Below are 16,946 nucleotides of genomic sequence, written 5' to 3'. Positions count from 1 at the left end.
TTGTTGCTAGTGTATTTATAGAAACATTTTAAAATGTATTTTATGGCAGTAGCCAGATTAAGTTCCAGTTTCTTCCACTTTTCTCTCTGCATAGCCTCAGAACTTTGCTGTAGTCCTCCTGAGTTGCCTACCCCTTCTTCCAGATGTCTAAACATTCCTTTTTTTTCTGAGTTCCAGCCAAAGTTCTCTGTTCAGCCAGGCCAGTCTTCTCATCAGGTGTGTCAGGAAGTTATGAGTAAACCATGGCAGTGATTCTCTGCTCTCATGTAGAATGCCGATCAGTGAGGAGCTTTGTGTAGTACTGCTGATTTTTCCTGTTTAACCATGCAGAGGAAGATGAAATCTCAGATTATCATGTATCAATTTCATTGTGGCATTTAGGTAGATATTTAATACTTAGACATTTTAAAGAGCTGAGTGAAGGTCAGACCATACTGGGGAGAGAAGCTCATGTGTGTATTAATTCAGGAAAATACTGTCACTTAGGACAGGCATCTCAGGAATAACCACTTGCACTGGTGGCATTAAACGTGCTTCCACCAACCCTAGTTGTTGGATGAACTGTGAAGCACAGAGATTTTTTGTTTATATGTGTTTAGACAGCCATACACAGGTGTGTGTCTGCAGAAAAGCTGGCCAGTAGGAGCAGGTAGCTACTGTTCATCCAGTACTGTCTGCTCCCAACCTGGTCTGGAGACTCCAGAAGGACAAAGATAGCCCTGAAGAGGCAGCAAGAGCATATCCCAGGACACTTTTCCTTTCATGGCAACAGCTACTCAATAGCTGAGTTTAAGCAGGGTGTACCTTTCCATAGCCCCAAAGTGATGGCTGCGGAGTGAAGGATTTAAAATAATTTCTTGCTTTCTTCAGGCATAGCTAAAATGTGTGCTGTTTTGGTTTTGTTTTGTTTGTTGTGATTTTATTTTTGTTTTGGTTTGTTTGGGGTTTTTGTTTGCTTTCTGTTTTGGTTTGGTTTTAGTTTGGTTGGGTTTTGGTTTTTCATTTTGTTTTGCTTTTATTTTTTCCCCCAATTGTGTAGATGTTTAAAGATGCAGATACATGTCTAGCTATTGATTTACAGGCATAGTGACCTTTCAAAAAAAATTGTTAAGAGGACATGATCCTGGAAAGCTTTCCTAGGGGATTTTGGTGATCCTCACTCTGCAGAAGTGAAGGGACTCTGCAGAGCACCCAGAGGAAGACAGTGGGCTGTACTTTCATTGTGGGCATTGCTGTCACCACTCTGTTGGCACTTGCACAGCTGCAATGGAAATAAATGAGATGCATCCTCAGTTCCCCAATTCCACTTATTCTTGCTATTCTAAATGGCTGCCATAATCGCCAGGGGTGCTGAGAGAAACAAGTAGAGGGGTGTGTTGTAACATGTCAGTGAGCTCCAGCTGCTGGTCAGCAACCTGTCAAATGCTTGTCAGCATGTACACACTCCCTGTCACCTCCAGCAGTAGTAGCTTACACCAGAGCATGCAGGACCAGAGGAAGACCCCACTCAAAAAATGACAGGAATGTTCTGGGGCCTGGGAGTAGCTAAGGTAGGGATGTGAAGAAATTAACTTTCTGAAAGGGTCTGTTCTATGCAGGATTAAAACAGTAACAACAAAAAGCACCTTCCTGGCATCCAAGATGAGCAGGGCAGTTGCATCCCTGAGAGCCATTAGCATAACAAAGAGCACCTAGCAAGGTAATTTGAACTGAACAGAATATAAATACAGTATTATGCCAAAAAGTTAAATTTTTGACTTCTGGAAAAGCCTTTTGGAAACCCAAGTAGACAAGAGCACAAGCAATCAAGACCTAGCCTATTCCTAATGATGACAGATTTTTCACTAGAGCCTGTAGAGACAGGACAAGAGGCACTGGTTTTAAAGTGAAAGAGGATAGATTTACATTGGGTATAGGGATTTTTTTTTTTTTAATGTTGAAGGTGGTGAGACAATGAAACAATGTATCCAATTATCTCCCATCCCTGGAAGTCTTCAAGGTCAGGTTGGATGGGGTTTTTAGCAACTTGGTCTGGTGGAAGGGAGGGAGTTGGAACTAGATGATTTTTAGAGGTCCTGTCCAGCTCAAATAATTCAGTGATTCTATGACTGCCACCAAAACCGGGCCCTCACTGACAGCAGAAGGTAGAAACAGGCTTTCAGAAGTTTGAAGTGTTAATCCACCAGTGGTATGAGCTAAGGAAAAGAAAGGCAGACTTCCTACAGGAGTCCTGTGATGCATGAGACAGCCTTCTGTGGTTTCAGGATTGAAATGGTTGGAGAGGGAACTGTACCCATGTGCTTCAAAATAGAAAGCTTCAGTCACAAGGCAGGGTGATCTCAGAGGAAAACTATGACAGCAGGAAGGTGAGTAGCTGTTCCGCTTGGCTACATTGATCTGTCCTGGATAAGCTTCTCTATTGATCAGGCCTTTTTATTGGGGTCAGGCATTGCTAAGCAAGTTGCACTTGTTTCTGCAGCCTTTAAATATCATGTGAGCTAAAACTGTGACCCAAAGAAGGGTCAGAATGTGTTCTGGGAGGTGTATGAACAGGCATGTCACTTCCAGTTTTTGTTGGAGGGCACACAGAAACTGATCTGGGGATCAACCACTCTGTGTGATGGAGGAACTATGTGTAAGGGCTTCTTCTTGGATATATTGATGAGAGGTGGAAAGGGGAGGCTTGGACAGCTTGAGAAGTGACTGACAAGTTCCCAGGAGGCTGTCCAGATGACTGTGCTGTCCAAGCCACTTCTGCATTAATCACAGGCAAACCCACTTTCATGTTGGATGTCAAGGAATGGACCTGGAATGTGCAGCCTGCCTGCCCTTGCACAGACCGATGATCTGATCCAGATGACTTTGCCTGGTCCCATAAGAGGCAAGCACTGCCAGACTGTGGGTGGAGGAGTCTGTTGTCCCTGGCACAGCCTGCAGCATTACCTGGCAGCTTTGTGTGTCTCACCTGCTGCAGGAGCAGTGCTACACAGCTGCAGAACCTGCTACATGTGGGCCAGCCTGCATTATGGAGCAGGGCATGGGACAGAGAGCTCTGTGAAGGAATACTGGGGAATTGTTCCCACAGGAGTTGGACTTGGGGCTGGCAGAAGAGAGCCTGGCATATACTGGCACTCCTGAATAGGCTCCAAATTCTGCTGCCTACAGACTGACACAGAGGCAGGGTGTATTCCCCAACCCCTCTGGCCACACATAATAAGCAATTCTTTTTTTCTTAGAACAGAAAAGCACCCAAGTATTTCTGATGGGGAGTTGGGTTTGTGGTTTGGTTGGTTGGTTGGGTTGGTTTGATTTTTCTTGTTTTGTTTCTTGGGGGTGGTTGCTTTTTTCCTGTAATGGCATGTCAGAACAGGACAGTCTGCCTTCAGCACCTACCAAATTACAGTGCTCGGGCATGGAAGGGAAGGGGATGCACGTGAGCCATGCACATCTGAGCACTACTGAAGCTAAAATTTACTGGTTTCCAGTGCTTCTGCACACAGACAAGCACTACAGGGAGGGAGACCCTCTTTTGTTTGAACTCTTGGAACAAGGAGAGATAGGGAGTAAGAGACAAGGGACAACATTACATGACATAATATCAAACTCCGGGTTTTATACACGGGGTCAGATTTCAAATGTAGGATGCAATCCTATCAAGTGACTCATTCGCACTGCTGACAGTTACCTTAGGATTTTCTTCTCAGGGAACATTTGTAGAACTTGCTAACACACCACCATGTGAGCTCACCAAAGTGGGACATTCCTGAAAGGAATTAAAGGAACATTTTGCCTTCCAGAGAAGTGACCTCTAACACACAAGACTACAAAATGCCTCTGGAAACAAGGATAAACAGCTGCTTTGCTATAATGAAATTTGTGAAGGAAATTGGGAGTGATTACTTGGAATTTGTGTGTGTGTGTTCTGTGTGTATAGATACAAATTAGCTGATCTTCCTCCAATATCCAGTAATGATTTCTTTCCATCTATTAACATCAATTTTAGTGTGATTGGACATGTAATGATTTCACCCATTTTATGACTGGGAAGTCACTTTCAATAAATTTTAAAACAAAAGGAAACCATAGCTAAAAACATACATAAAAATTGCTCTATTCAATTTCATCTTAGGGCCCAGGTAAGAAAGGGGAGAAGCGGGAAAAGAACAGCTTTATTTCTCTTCTATTAGAATTCTTCCTTTCCCAAGGGAATCAAAGTTCTTCCTTCTGAATTGTTAATCAAAGAAAAATGCTCAGTGGGGACCACAGTTCCATGATGTAACAAACCAAGAAATGGAGAAAGCAAGTGATCTGCCCATGTCACAGGCTTTCATGACCATTAGCTAGAAATGACAGCATCCAGAAAATTACAATAATGAAAATGAATATGGTGGGTAAAAATAATACAGTGTAAGGGTTAATCTCTTGCCAGTCAGATGAGGTACAAGGAAAATGTCAATGTGATGGAGGTTTGATTTTGTTAGGAGTCATCTGCTTCCAGCACTGGAACTGGCAAAGCCAGGGCAGCTCCTTCAGCTGGCACTCTGCTGCAGGAGAGATGACCTCTCAGAACAGGATTTATGTGAGCTCCAACAAACACAGGCATTATGTATTCTGTGAGACACTTCTATAAAAAATTAAGACTATTACTACCAGTGAGAAGTTTTGATGAATGAATTTTAGGGCAAAATAAGGATTTGAAAGCACTATTACTAATAGAAATTTATCTGTCTTAACATTTACTACAACAAAAAAATTAGGTAGGAAAGGATGAAGACAAATGTGTATTTCTTGCTTGTTCTGCCTTTCTTAGCAAAGTCAATTTTAAGAGAGAATTAAGAGGAAACTAAACCATAACTTCATCTATTCATTTTTATCAACTTTAGGCACATAAAAAAAATATACTTTCAAAATGTTTCTGAGGAAAAATATGTAACTCCATTGGTGCTGACTTGCAGTAATAATGGAAAAAAAATCAGGAAATCAAACCAAGGCAGTAAAAAAATGTTTATAAGTGATGGAGTTTGTTTAATTTACTCAGAAAAGCCTGCCACATTTGTTCTTCCATAAATTTTAAGTGCAATCAACTAAAACTTTTGTAAGTAAGAGCACTTGGCAATTTATGCTGTGCCCTCAAAGCAAGCTTAAGACATTGAATTTTCCAGCTGTTCCACATTGCTTTAATCAGCAAAATGAAATCTGAATGAAAATAAATTATAAATAAAACCTGTACATTATTTTCTGGGCTTCTTGGGGGTATAGTGCTCATCTTAGCCCCTTCCAGCATGAAACTAGACCTGGTGTGCCTTTGTAGAGCATTGAGCACACAATTCTGTTTCTCACTGCTACAGCATAAATATCAAATAGTAATTGAAAAGAGACAAATGACAGCATTTTTAACATGTACCTAGAAAAAACTTACATGCATTTTGAAGAGAATTTAAAAAGTCACTAACGTTTCTTAGAACATGAAACACTGTTGGCTGCACTGCCTCAGCATAACTAAGTGATTTCAAGTAAAGATTTTTCTCATTTGCCAACGCATTTGTTGTTGATTCTGTCACTTGAACACACTTAACAGGCAATAAACTGATGTATACATCACCTCTCTTTTATGTGTTGTTTTGTATTTTTTACAGAACTTCTACGGAAATGTTTAAGTTGTAGAAAATGCATAAGATGCAAAAATAAATAATACTACACTGTTTCTTTTAGGAAGCTTAGAAATGGGCAAGTCAATACTTACTGAAAGCTGACACAGTTACACTGTAACAAGTAGAGACACCTGACACCCACCTTAACTGAGTAGGTAGAAAGTAATGCTCATCCATAGGAAGTCAGTGTGCATGGCTATTTATGCACCCAACGCTTCAATATCTAGCAACTCTCCTATCCCAGCTTCACTCCCAAATTTTTAAGTTTATTCTTTTAAACAGAAGAAGTCTGAAAGACAGAAAAATCTTTTTAAATGGCTGCAGCAAACTGGGGTGTTTTCCTTTATGTATTTGTCCAACTACCTAAGGTTATCTCAGACCTTAGTAAGAGACTTTATAGGAAAATAATCCTGCTTGTACCTGAACAATCACCAGACAACATTCCTCTTGTATGAAAATAATATACCTTTAATATATTTACAAGACTGACCAACTGGATGAAGTGGCTGTACTTCAGACGCACTGCAAGAGCTTGTGTTAGTGAACTATGCCACTATTTATATGTCTGTATTTTCTTGACATCAGTTATAAATCATACAATCAAGCGAATCATGAAAGGGTTGTGAAGAGCTGGACAAAAGGAATGTACACAGCAATAAAAAGAGGAAAAAAAAACACAACAAAAGTATTTTTACACCCAGTTTCAAAAATTATCATTTTTATGATCAAAGTTGTCAAATTCTTTCTTTCACTACTTTTTAGATAAGATCAATTGACTGATTTTATGACTTAATATTAACGACTACAGTAAAAGCCAGTATGTCTCAAACTTGCATGCTAGCTAGTAACATATATCCCTTGTAAAAAAGTTCAATATATATTGAATTCTTCTGGGAGCTTTGACATCACTAAGTGGTGAAACATGTAACATTAGGATAAGAAAATAAAATTGTATTTCTTACCTTTTGGCCAGCCATTTGCAACTACAAATTAAACAGCTGTTAAGATCTTCTGTTATTTTATATATCACGCTATAAAAGTGCATGTAAAAACAATTCACAGAGTTTCTAGGTAGCATACAATGACAAGAGAATCTTGGTTTCTGATACATTCAATTTGACAAATTTATGCACTAAAATGAACACATGCAGACATTGTGGTATCAGTTCTTTATCTTTGGTAAAATGATTTCAATTTATTATAGCCGTATTTGCTCTGATATCCATTTTGAGTATGGTCTGCTATTAATTAAACCAACAGGAAACATTTAAATGGATATAAACAGTATCAATGTGTTGTTAAGTACATTCATGACTTTTTTTCATACATTCTCTGAGAATGTTTCTAGCATATGGGCAAAATGAGCAAATGCTACTAACTATGATTTACTCCCAGTTTAACACAATACGTTTACTAGTTCTTGCCATCAGGAAAAACCATTTTGTTTTCCTTTCAAAGGGATCGATATGAGTCTACGAACAATATATTCTAAAATCTGAAGTAAAAATATCAAATATTTTGTACTTCCTTAAAAATGCTAAAATAGAAAATTACATTGGAACTGACTTAAATTTTGCTATGACCCATCTAAGTAAACAACAGAAAAGGACCACAGAGAACATCAACAATTGCTCCAAGGTGTTCCAGTGATGCTCTGTAGGCAACACTGTCTTTACTGACTCTCTCTCACCATTTCTATCAGTTGTTTGTTTTTTTTTAAAGAGAAAACTAGTTTTAAAGCAGCACTCTCCAGTGACAAGTCATACAGCAAATTCATGTTGGGTTCTGGATGATCTTTGCTACATTTGAGGATATTAATGATGCAAACTTGACCATATGAACCTAAGTTATACATACACAGTTATGTCTCCAAATAGCTACTAATTACACTAAAACAATTTGGCAAAGTGAGGGAGTTCCGTATCCCTACACCCAAATATTCAGATGCTGTTGCACTCATGGAAAGAGTAAGTTACATTGCCACAGCTCATATGCTGGGATCCTGAAACACTGGATTTCACCACAAAACCAATCTTTGCACATACTTTTTATATATGCAATTCAATATCAACACTAGAAACCTTTGGAATCATGATTTTGATAGAAAGTAAGGTCTAAAATTTTTTTAAGTCATTGTTTCAGGTCTTTTTGATGTTGCTGTTGCTTCTGCTATTTTACAAACAGGGTGGCAAGCAGATGATGGGAAGATATTCCATGGGTATAGGCTTGGATCTGTTTTGGTGGCTTTACCCAAGACAAGCAATCCTCAGACACTCCAGCAGTTACACTGGACAAAACAATAACTCACGGGGGTGAGTGAGTTATTATTTTTTGCATTGACATCACACACATTGTGGTGTCAGTGCAAAAAAAAAAAAAACCCATTCCCACGGTGTCTATGCTCTTGTCTCAATTCTTCAACAGAAATTCTTGATTTTAGAAATAAAACCAATGTAACAGTCAAAAATGCAAATGACACCATTCTGACCCACTCTTTGACACAGTATTATAACTTCCAGTACCTCAATATCATGAAGAACAAAACAAGTGTGAAGCTGAAGTTACTGTAAAAGCAAAGTCTAATATTCCAATGATTTCCAATGAAAATGGCACATTCAAATTTAAATTAGTCTACACATTTGAAAATCTGAATTAATTAAAAATACTGTTTCTAATGGTAAAATGTAAAACTGCTCTTGAAGAGCACAACCATAAAAAAAATTCTTTATTATCAGAAAGTGATAGAAAAGGAAGATGCAGAAATGGGGAGTGGAGCAATAGTTTCAATACATGTATTTGCACCAGTGAATATCACGCTCTTAGCGAGTCATTGATAGCTGTCACTGATGGTCTTTACCCATGTACAAATGTAGTCAGCCACTTCCCACTGCTGCGGTGCCAACAGAAATGCAACACACACACTGAAACGCAACAAATTTAGTGCCTGACTGTCCCAGGTGCTGAGAACCCTCAGCTACCAACAGGCCCTTCAGTCTAAACCAAAGCATACTCTTGACAATAATTTAGTGGTCAAAGTCTTAGCAGTTTAAAGAGCCTGTCACTTTTTTTGCTTTCTTAGCTTTTTTCAGTATATCACACTTTTTTCTGTTAGGACGCCGGCACCTTTCATCGATGCTCGGTATACATTCATAATGCCACACCTCTTCCATTTTCTCCACAGGATAAACTGCCTCCACATAATGACGGATCAGTCTCAGTCTGATGGGATCAAGCTGTTTTTTATTACAAGCACCTGAATGGTTGTACTGCAGTCTCAGATTCTCCGGAGTAAAGAGTTCAGGGAAGAGTCTTACAAGAAGCCTGGCAGCAAAGTTGCCGACCGACAGGCTCTGCTGCACTATCTCTCTTATCTCCTTGTCAGACAGCAAATACAGAGAAGGCACAGGGAAGTCTGGATTAGGAACAACAAGTTCATCAAGTGGTATTTTGCAAAAATCCTTGCTGCTTCTTTCCGGTGGCAGTGGCGGCCCTTCAAATTCTTCCCGAAATCTCTCAGGGTTTATTGCATAGGTGAGAAATTCCCTCCTGTCGGGCCCTGGCACATGGATTTTCCGTTGCTGTTGGTACGAGCGCCTTTGCTCCGTGTCTCTTCGTCGACACCTCTCGTCAAGCTTCCCAACAAACTCTAATGTCCACACTCTGTCATTCTTCGCTCTGGGGTACAGTATCTGCACATAATGTCGAATTAATTTAATTCTAGTGGGGTCAAGCTGTTTCTTGCCTAAAGATCCGCTACAGTTGTATTGCTTCCGTAAGTTTTCATGAGTAAATAGTTCAGGAAATAAGAGAACAAGCAATCGGGAAGCAAAGTTGCCTATGGAAAGACTGCTTTCATATATGCTTTTAATCTGTTCCTTGTTCAACAGGTAATCTGGGACAGGGACATCAAAATCAGGAGGGGGAAAGTCAAGTTTGTCAAAATCTATGGGTACAAGCCAAATTTTTTTGGACCGTCTGCCAGGCTTTTCATATTCAAAACTGTCTTCCACTTTTATGATTGATACATCATCTGGTAAACTAGAAGAATCGTAACAGTCATCTCTCATCTGGTCACATTCACTTCCATCCATATACGTACTTTCAAGCTCATCATTTATTCGCTGAACACACTGCTGCAACCAGGCTTCCTCTTCTTGCACATCTGGAAAGTAAATTTCAGTGTACCTACGGATTATTTGAAGCCGATGAGGATCCAGCAGTTGTTTTCCAGAGTCTCCAAAGCAGCTGTACCTTTCAGCTAATTTTCTGTGGTCAAAGAGCTCTGGAAACAGTCTGTGTAACAAAAAAACAGAAAACTCTCCTGGTGAAGAAGCTTCATCTAAAAATTCATTGAGATCCTGAGCATCCAGCATGTAATCTGAGGCAATGACATTACTCCTGTCCAACGACAAAGCTTCTTCTTGCTCTTTATCCTCCATAAAATGAGAGGATTCGACCTGTTCAGTCTCATAAAAACTGGATGATTGCACATTCTGCTGACTGTTTTCCATTTCCCTTTGAGCCCAAAATCTATTGAAAAAATCATTGACTTGAGGCAAACACTCCAACTGCCACACAGCTGTATTCTTCACAGAAGGATAACAAACTTCCACATAGTTACGAATAAGCTGCAGATGAAGAGATTCAAGTTTCCTTTTGTTGAGAAAGCCACATGCACTACAGCTCCTGCCAAACTCATCATCACTGAAGAGCTCTGGGAAGAGCTGCACCAGCAACCGGCAAGCCAGGTCTCCACCCGATGTGCTTTGATCCATGATTTGTTTGAGTTCCGTAGAAGTCAACTGGTACTCCGGGGGAGGCTTGAAGTCAGCAACAGACTCTGCTGGGCTGACTTGCTTTTTAATTCTGCTAACCTCCAGAGACAACAGGTCAACTTTACTGTGAAGCTGAGTCATATTGGTGTTGAGGGTGTTCAGTGTGTAAAACATTTTCTGTATCAAAGAATATATATTTGATTCTGAATCTGCTGATGCTGCCGCTAGTGCAATGCCTGAGTCTCTTTTGCGTTGATCGTTCAAAGTCCGAATTTGTGAGGGACTGCTGGGGTTGATTTTTTCAAACAACTCATAAGAAGCAAACTGCTCTGCTCCTGGTGGGTTCTTCTTCTCTGTGATTTTGTGTGAGATGCCATAGAGAGGTTTCTTATAAGATGGAGTGATTATGTCACTGAAAGATTCTTCTTCACAGAGCCATGCTACATTAGAATTCTTGTTCTTGCTTGGCTGTTCTGCATTCGTGGGTGAGCCAGCATCTCTGTTCCTCATGTTTGAAAGGGAGCCCTTCAAATGAACAAATATTGTATTAGTAACACTCCCTTTAAAATATTAGCTATAAATATTTGCTCCTTAAGCAGGCATTGTTACATAAATATGCAAAGTCAAATTTTCTCCAGGGGACTTGTGTTAAACAATGAAAATTAATAATTTCACTGGAAAAAATAAAAATACAGTAAAGAATTATTTAGGTTTCCTTTTTGTTTTCCTTTTTTTGGCTTATAGCTTTCCCCATGGAACAGAAATGCAATAATAATTCTTAGTACTCTCTACCCACAGAGCTCTAATTACTCCCCCAAATTAAGTATCATTAGGCTTCACCTTGGATATGAGGATCTTGGGCTGTCAAGAATTTGGGTGGCAACAAGTCAGCAACAGAGCCAAGAATAGCATCTAGATTTTCTGACTCCTAGTCCTGTGACCTTGCCATTGCCTCCAACGACTGCATTTAACATTCCAGCACTCTCTTTAGGTTAGCTTTTGAAAATGTCACAAAGGCTATAAACCACAAAAAATATGCTTATTCCCTTTTTTCTGATGTGAAAGGTTTATATATGTTTTAAAAAAAATCTTTATAATGGTGCAGAAGTACTAAACAAGTCCTAGAAATTTATTAATTTTTAAAAGGTATTCTATTTAAATAATAAAAAAGTGGAAAGTACCTTGGTACAATATATTTTTTTTAAGGAAGCCTAACAGAAGATTTCTTTATTTCTGAAAGACAAGGAAGTTTAGACTCATGGATTTCTAACTTTCTAAATTATTTAAACTATAGAAATTTATATAATTTATAAATTATATAAAACTAGTAATGAATTCTTGAGGACTTAATGTTCCAATTATTTGTACTTATTCCTCATTGCTTGAAATTGGAACCAAGCATTTTCATCATCGCACAGTAGATATGCAGGGCTTGATTTGGGGTTTTTTTCACAAACACATGGATATTGCAAATAATTCTTAAAAGTTAAGCAGATACAACAGAATCAAAATCCAACATAAAGAATTCAAACATGAGAAAACACTCCGAGATTTGTAGATGTTTCTATACTGAAACAATTTTCTTGGCTTGTTCTATAGAACATGAATTAGATAGAACACTACAGAATTTGCATTCAAGTATTAAAACAAATGAAACACAGACTTCAGGTCTGAGCTGAGAGCCACAAGAAATTTGAAATTCTAGTGAAGGCCCCATTATGTCCTACAATGAGGAACTTGAATTAAGGTTTCTTTCTTAAGAAACAGAACTGTGAGTCATGAAATCAATGTGGTCCCTATGTGTACTCATACTTGGCATCTGCTTACTGCAGTGACAAATTGAATCTAATTATTTTTTAATTTCTAATGCAATGTATACTCAAAGGAGACTCAGAAAGAACAAGCTGGTTTCCACTCCAAGTTTAGAAACCAGCATTCAATTAAACTGAAGCTGTTTCCAAGTACTGCTCTCACTCACATCACATTACCCTACATACAAAACCTTGTGTTTGCACATCCAAAGCTGTGTGAAGAGACGATCAAATGAAAATGTAATGCCAAGGAGATGCATTTCAGTGTGCAGAATCCCTGGCTGTCATGGTGCCTAGGACACCTGGTTTCCAGGTCCCAGTTAGAAGACTGTCCCACTCCAGTCCCACTCATAACAAAGCCAGAACAGCGACCGAACTGTGAGCAAACTGAAAGCCACGCTGCCCCCACCAAACTGCAGGCTCCTAGGCTGGGACTGAAGATGTCATAGCCCAACTGTACTTCTCAGTGAAGAAACAGAGGAAGCTCCAGGTGGTAACAGAGCCCTGCATAGACATCACCTAAAAGCAGGCCATGAAAATCTCACTGACAGTGTGCACAATACTGCTCCCCAGTCAGGCACACAAACTGAATTACAAAGCTTTTTACTATTCTACATCTAAAGAACAAAACCAAACTTTTCTTACACAACCAGTGAGACCTACCACCTAAGCTGCTCTTTCATTAACACTCCTGTTAACTGAGAATATACCAAATATGCCTTCAGAAACAGCATATGCCTCTTTCAATTCCTCTTCTACTACGAAAATACCTTGCTGCTAAATAGCTTGCCACGGGCCACCAGGTATCTGTCAGTTCTCATTTGACCTCCTGCTGTTTATTTTCCCTAATTAATTAATAATAAAACTTGGCAATATAAGGGTAACTTCTATTGATGTGCCCCTCACACACAGTCAGGCCAAATCAATATTAGAATGTGTATTAAAGAACATTAATTCATTACTTTGACAGTAAGATCATTAAAGTTTGCAGTCTCAGTTTTGGACATGGTGCTCTGGAGCTCATGCTAAGAACTACACTACAATAGCAGCTGAACTTCTTCCTTCACTAATGCAGCTCCCAGTGTCTGGATCTGGCTGCGGGATGGATTTGCATTTCAGAATATTTGCATTTCAGAAACATATAGCCAGTGTTCTCCCAGCAGATGACAAAACATTTGGGCCTTAAAAATATTTAAGGATATTTTAGTTCAGATGCATTCTCATTTTCTTTTCTTTTGCTTTTAATTATCCTGTCTATGATTTCCATCTGGGAACAGCACTATCAACACCATAAATACATGGCTTTTGCAAAATGTACAATTTAACTAATCAGTTTTCTGTAACACTGATCTTTAAACATCCATGAATTGCAAATAATACTTGCACCCATTTAAGATTATCAGTTCTAAAGTACTATCAAAAAAGAAGCAAAGATATTGTTCTATGAGACTCAATGCATGTAAGACACTGCTGCTTTTCATACTACAGTTGCATAGCAAGTTTTTATGTTCTAGACATTTTATGAACATTTGCAAAGTACAGTATTTTGCAAAACATCGACCAATACAAGAAATTGTGAAATAGTCTCTCACATACTCCCTGGGAATCCTAAGCCAAGTTTTAAAAGTTGCTTAGTTATTGTGCTGCTTAATCCTCAAGTCCATTTATGACCTTTGTTATGCTTAATAAACAAAGTCTAAATATCTCTAAGAATACAGTGCATAATATTCAAGCACAGAAGTAAAGAATAAATAAATACCTAAGCAAGAAACATATACTTTCAGGCACATAAAAATATGGAAAGTCCTGCACATAACTTTTTAAAATCTACAATCTTCTACATATTGTTTTTTAAAAAGAAAATCAGGAAAAATTAATTCATGATTATGAAGTGGCACTCAAAATTTTAAAAAAAGAGTGAAGTCTTCAGATAAAAAGTAATTTAATAATATAATTACCAGCCCAAAAGTACAGCTCTGTTTATATCATAGATAGATGCCTATATGATGTGCAGTAAAAATATATAAGCACAACATTCTTCAGAATAATTAAGATTTTTCCACTGTTTAAATAGAAATAGTTAATAAAGTCATCAATTAAAACAAAATATTGGTACTAGAGAAGTAATTAACTTTAAAAATCCTGTTAAGATTGAAGACTATTTCTGGTTGGTTATTTAACTAAACATGCTGATTCATTGGGGTCAGCCAAGAATGAATTTTCATTGTTATTCCTGGGTCAACTTCTGATATTATAAATCCAAAGTTATAATTAATTTCAAATAAAACTTTAAAATTTATTAATGGCAAACAGGAAAATGCAAAGCAAGCACAGTTCACATTATAAAGCTCTTTTAAGAATCTGAATGTAAGGAAAACAATTGTAAAAAGAAAAAGAGAAAGGAAAAGAAAGAAACCGTGTAATAAGATTAAAACCTACCTACCACAGGCATTCAGGGGGAAAAAACAGCCGTAAGAAGTCAGAGAGATGATAGTCAAAAAAAAGAATCACAGAGAACTACAGCTATAAAGAAGACATGAAATGTGCAAATACAACATGGAATAACTGGCTAGGTAGTAGAAGAGCAGAAAAGGATACGTGCATTAGGATAGGTCACAAACTAAATATAACCCAGGGCCTGAAGTTATTCAAAAGAGGATGAATTTGAATCTAGGTTATTTTAATAAAGTGCTGAGTGTGAAAAACAGGAGGTCATTATACTGCTCTAGAGGGTGGCAGGAGAGATGTTACTACCCAACACTGGACACTAGTCTGTCTGGACTCTCAAATGGAACAACAAAAATATAACGTGACTCCTGAAGAAGAGCTGAAAAAAGAGAATTTTAATCTTGGAAAGGAAGGACTGAGAGTGGACAACATCACATGAATTTTCCCACAAGCAGAAGACTTTTCTAGGAACAGATGATCATTGCTCTCCCTACTGAAAAGAACAAGGACAAAAAGAAGCTAGCTCAATTTCAGCAGAGATTAGTTAAAATCCACCATTACTAGAGAGGTGAAACACAAGATCAGGATAATGGAAAAGACTGGGCATCTCCTTCACTGGCTAGAGAAACATCTGGATTGTCCCAAGCTGGGATGCCACATCAGATGCTGTAATACATTCCACTCTTGATATAACTGAAATATTCTGCATCCCTGCATTTTTATCCTTCAAATAATACAGTAATTTATACTGTATTATTTTATACATTTTATTTAATGTCTTACTGACATTAAATCTTTGTCACTGAAGAAAGAATCACAGCCCTGATTCTGCCACTCGGGATCAAGCTGAGGGACTGTGTGACAGGAGAGGGATTGTAATCAGTCATGCCCAGTTACTCCAAGTCACTGCCCCTTCCTATGTTATCTGCTGAACAACAAAAATATAATTCACATAAATGAATTAATCTATAACTGTGAACTATATTTCATAAATATGACCACTTTCATGTTATTTAGAGAACACCCAGCCGTGTGCAAACTGGCTTAAGATTAGCCACATTTGCAACAAACTCATTACTGATGCAAATTTAGTTAAAAGACTTGCATTCTACTTAAAGCAGCAGAGAATTTAGCCTAGAAAATATGAACCAAAAAATCACAGTCATGTGTAGAGCAGTCACCTCTTGTGTAAAGCGTCTCTTCTTCACGCTGGGTAAGGCATCCTGCTGGCCTCCTGACCCATCACAGCCAAGGGAGCTCTGTTTCCGTTTGCTGGAATCCTGTAGGCAAGTCACCGCACCATCCAGTGAGTGTTTCTCAGCTGATCTGGAAGTTACTGAGCAGTCCAGAGCTTCATCTTTATTTTCTGTTTCCACTTTCACATTTTTCTTAGGAATTTTTACTGAAAAAAGAGAAAGATAAAGGACCCTCTCCAGAAAACCATGACATCCTTAGTATAATGTTCTGTGATTTGTCTCTTTATACGAAAATGTGTTTTGAAGAACTTCATTATATTTATTACTTCTATGGTAAGTGTATATTGGGGCCACCACAAAATCAAATCATTCCATTTTCCAATAAATGACATCTTCTTGTCCAAAGAAGAATCTAAAGTATAAACAAATAATATTACAGGAGGAAGATTTTTTGGAGGGGAGGAAGGATGTAGAGCAGAAATAATAATGACTAACAAAGATAATGCCCTATTTTAGATAACTTTAAAAAAAACATTAGTGTAATTTGTCTTGATCCAACTGCATTCTCTATTAGGTGGCAAATACTTTAAATCAACAAATATTTCTGCCTGATCAAAAATTATACGAAGTATCATATTTTACCTTCATCATCATCAGTGATTTCAGCTGAATTCATCTTCTATCTCTCTAAAGAACAAAACAAAACCACAAAAATAAATATCAGCATCTTCTAGAATCAGGGAATATCTACATCTCCTCTTGTAATTACTCTTAATCTAGAAGTATTGAGTTAACAGCCCACAAATGACTCCCAGTCTTTCCAGTCTGTATGTTTGTTATTTTCAATAGTTATTTTCAATAACCTTCATGGCCATCTACGGACCCGTCAACAGGCAAACTATATTGTTAATAACGCACAGCAGGTAGGGAACTATTTTAAACTCTATGTCTTTTTCTGGTACAGACAAACGTAAAAGTCATTCAAACCTTCTCTGTAGTGTCTTGGCAGTATATAAATGGAAGTTAATTGTATTAAGTCTTCCCCCTGTACAAAATCGCTATTAT

At 38.1% G+C, this 16,946-nt stretch overlaps 1 protein-coding gene across 1 annotated transcript; it reads right to left on the bottom strand.

The window, feature by feature from the left end:
- Positions 1-6,104: 6,104 nt before the first annotated feature.
- Positions 6,105-16,557, bottom strand: BEND3 (BEN domain containing 3). The gene is made up of 3 exons (XM_058801699.1): positions 16,524-16,557; positions 15,867-16,087; positions 6,105-10,951 (listed from the first exon to the last, which is right to left on the bottom strand). Exons 1-3 carry the CDS (start codon positions 16,555-16,557, stop codon positions 8,690-8,692), a joined length of 2,517 nt encoding a protein of 838 aa, XP_058657682.1. The 3' UTR covers positions 6,105-8,689.
- Between the last annotated feature and the right edge of the window lie 389 nt (positions 16,558-16,946).

This window comes from Ammospiza caudacuta, chromosome 3, assembly GCF_027887145.1.
Source record: "Ammospiza caudacuta isolate bAmmCau1 chromosome 3, bAmmCau1.pri, whole genome shotgun sequence".
NCBI classification, from domain to species: domain Eukaryota; kingdom Metazoa; phylum Chordata; class Aves; order Passeriformes; family Passerellidae; genus Ammospiza; species Ammospiza caudacuta.
The sequence above is the reverse complement of the archived record's forward strand: the minus strand, read 5'-3'. Positions and strand labels throughout refer to the sequence as shown.

Bases quoted from the DNA above. Each gene is read 5' to 3' on its own strand.
- BEND3 (XM_058801699.1), bottom strand. From the start codon at position 16,557: ATGAATTCAGCTGAAATCACTGATGATGATGAAG. The intron at 16,088-16,523 runs GTAAAATATGAT...CTCTTTTTTCAG, and splicing joins AATCACTGATGATGATGAAG to TAAAAATTCCTAAGAAAAAT. The intron at 10,952-15,866 runs GTGACTGCTCTA...GTTCATTTGAAG, and splicing joins AGAGACGCTTTACACAAGAG to GGCTCCCTTTCAAACATGAG.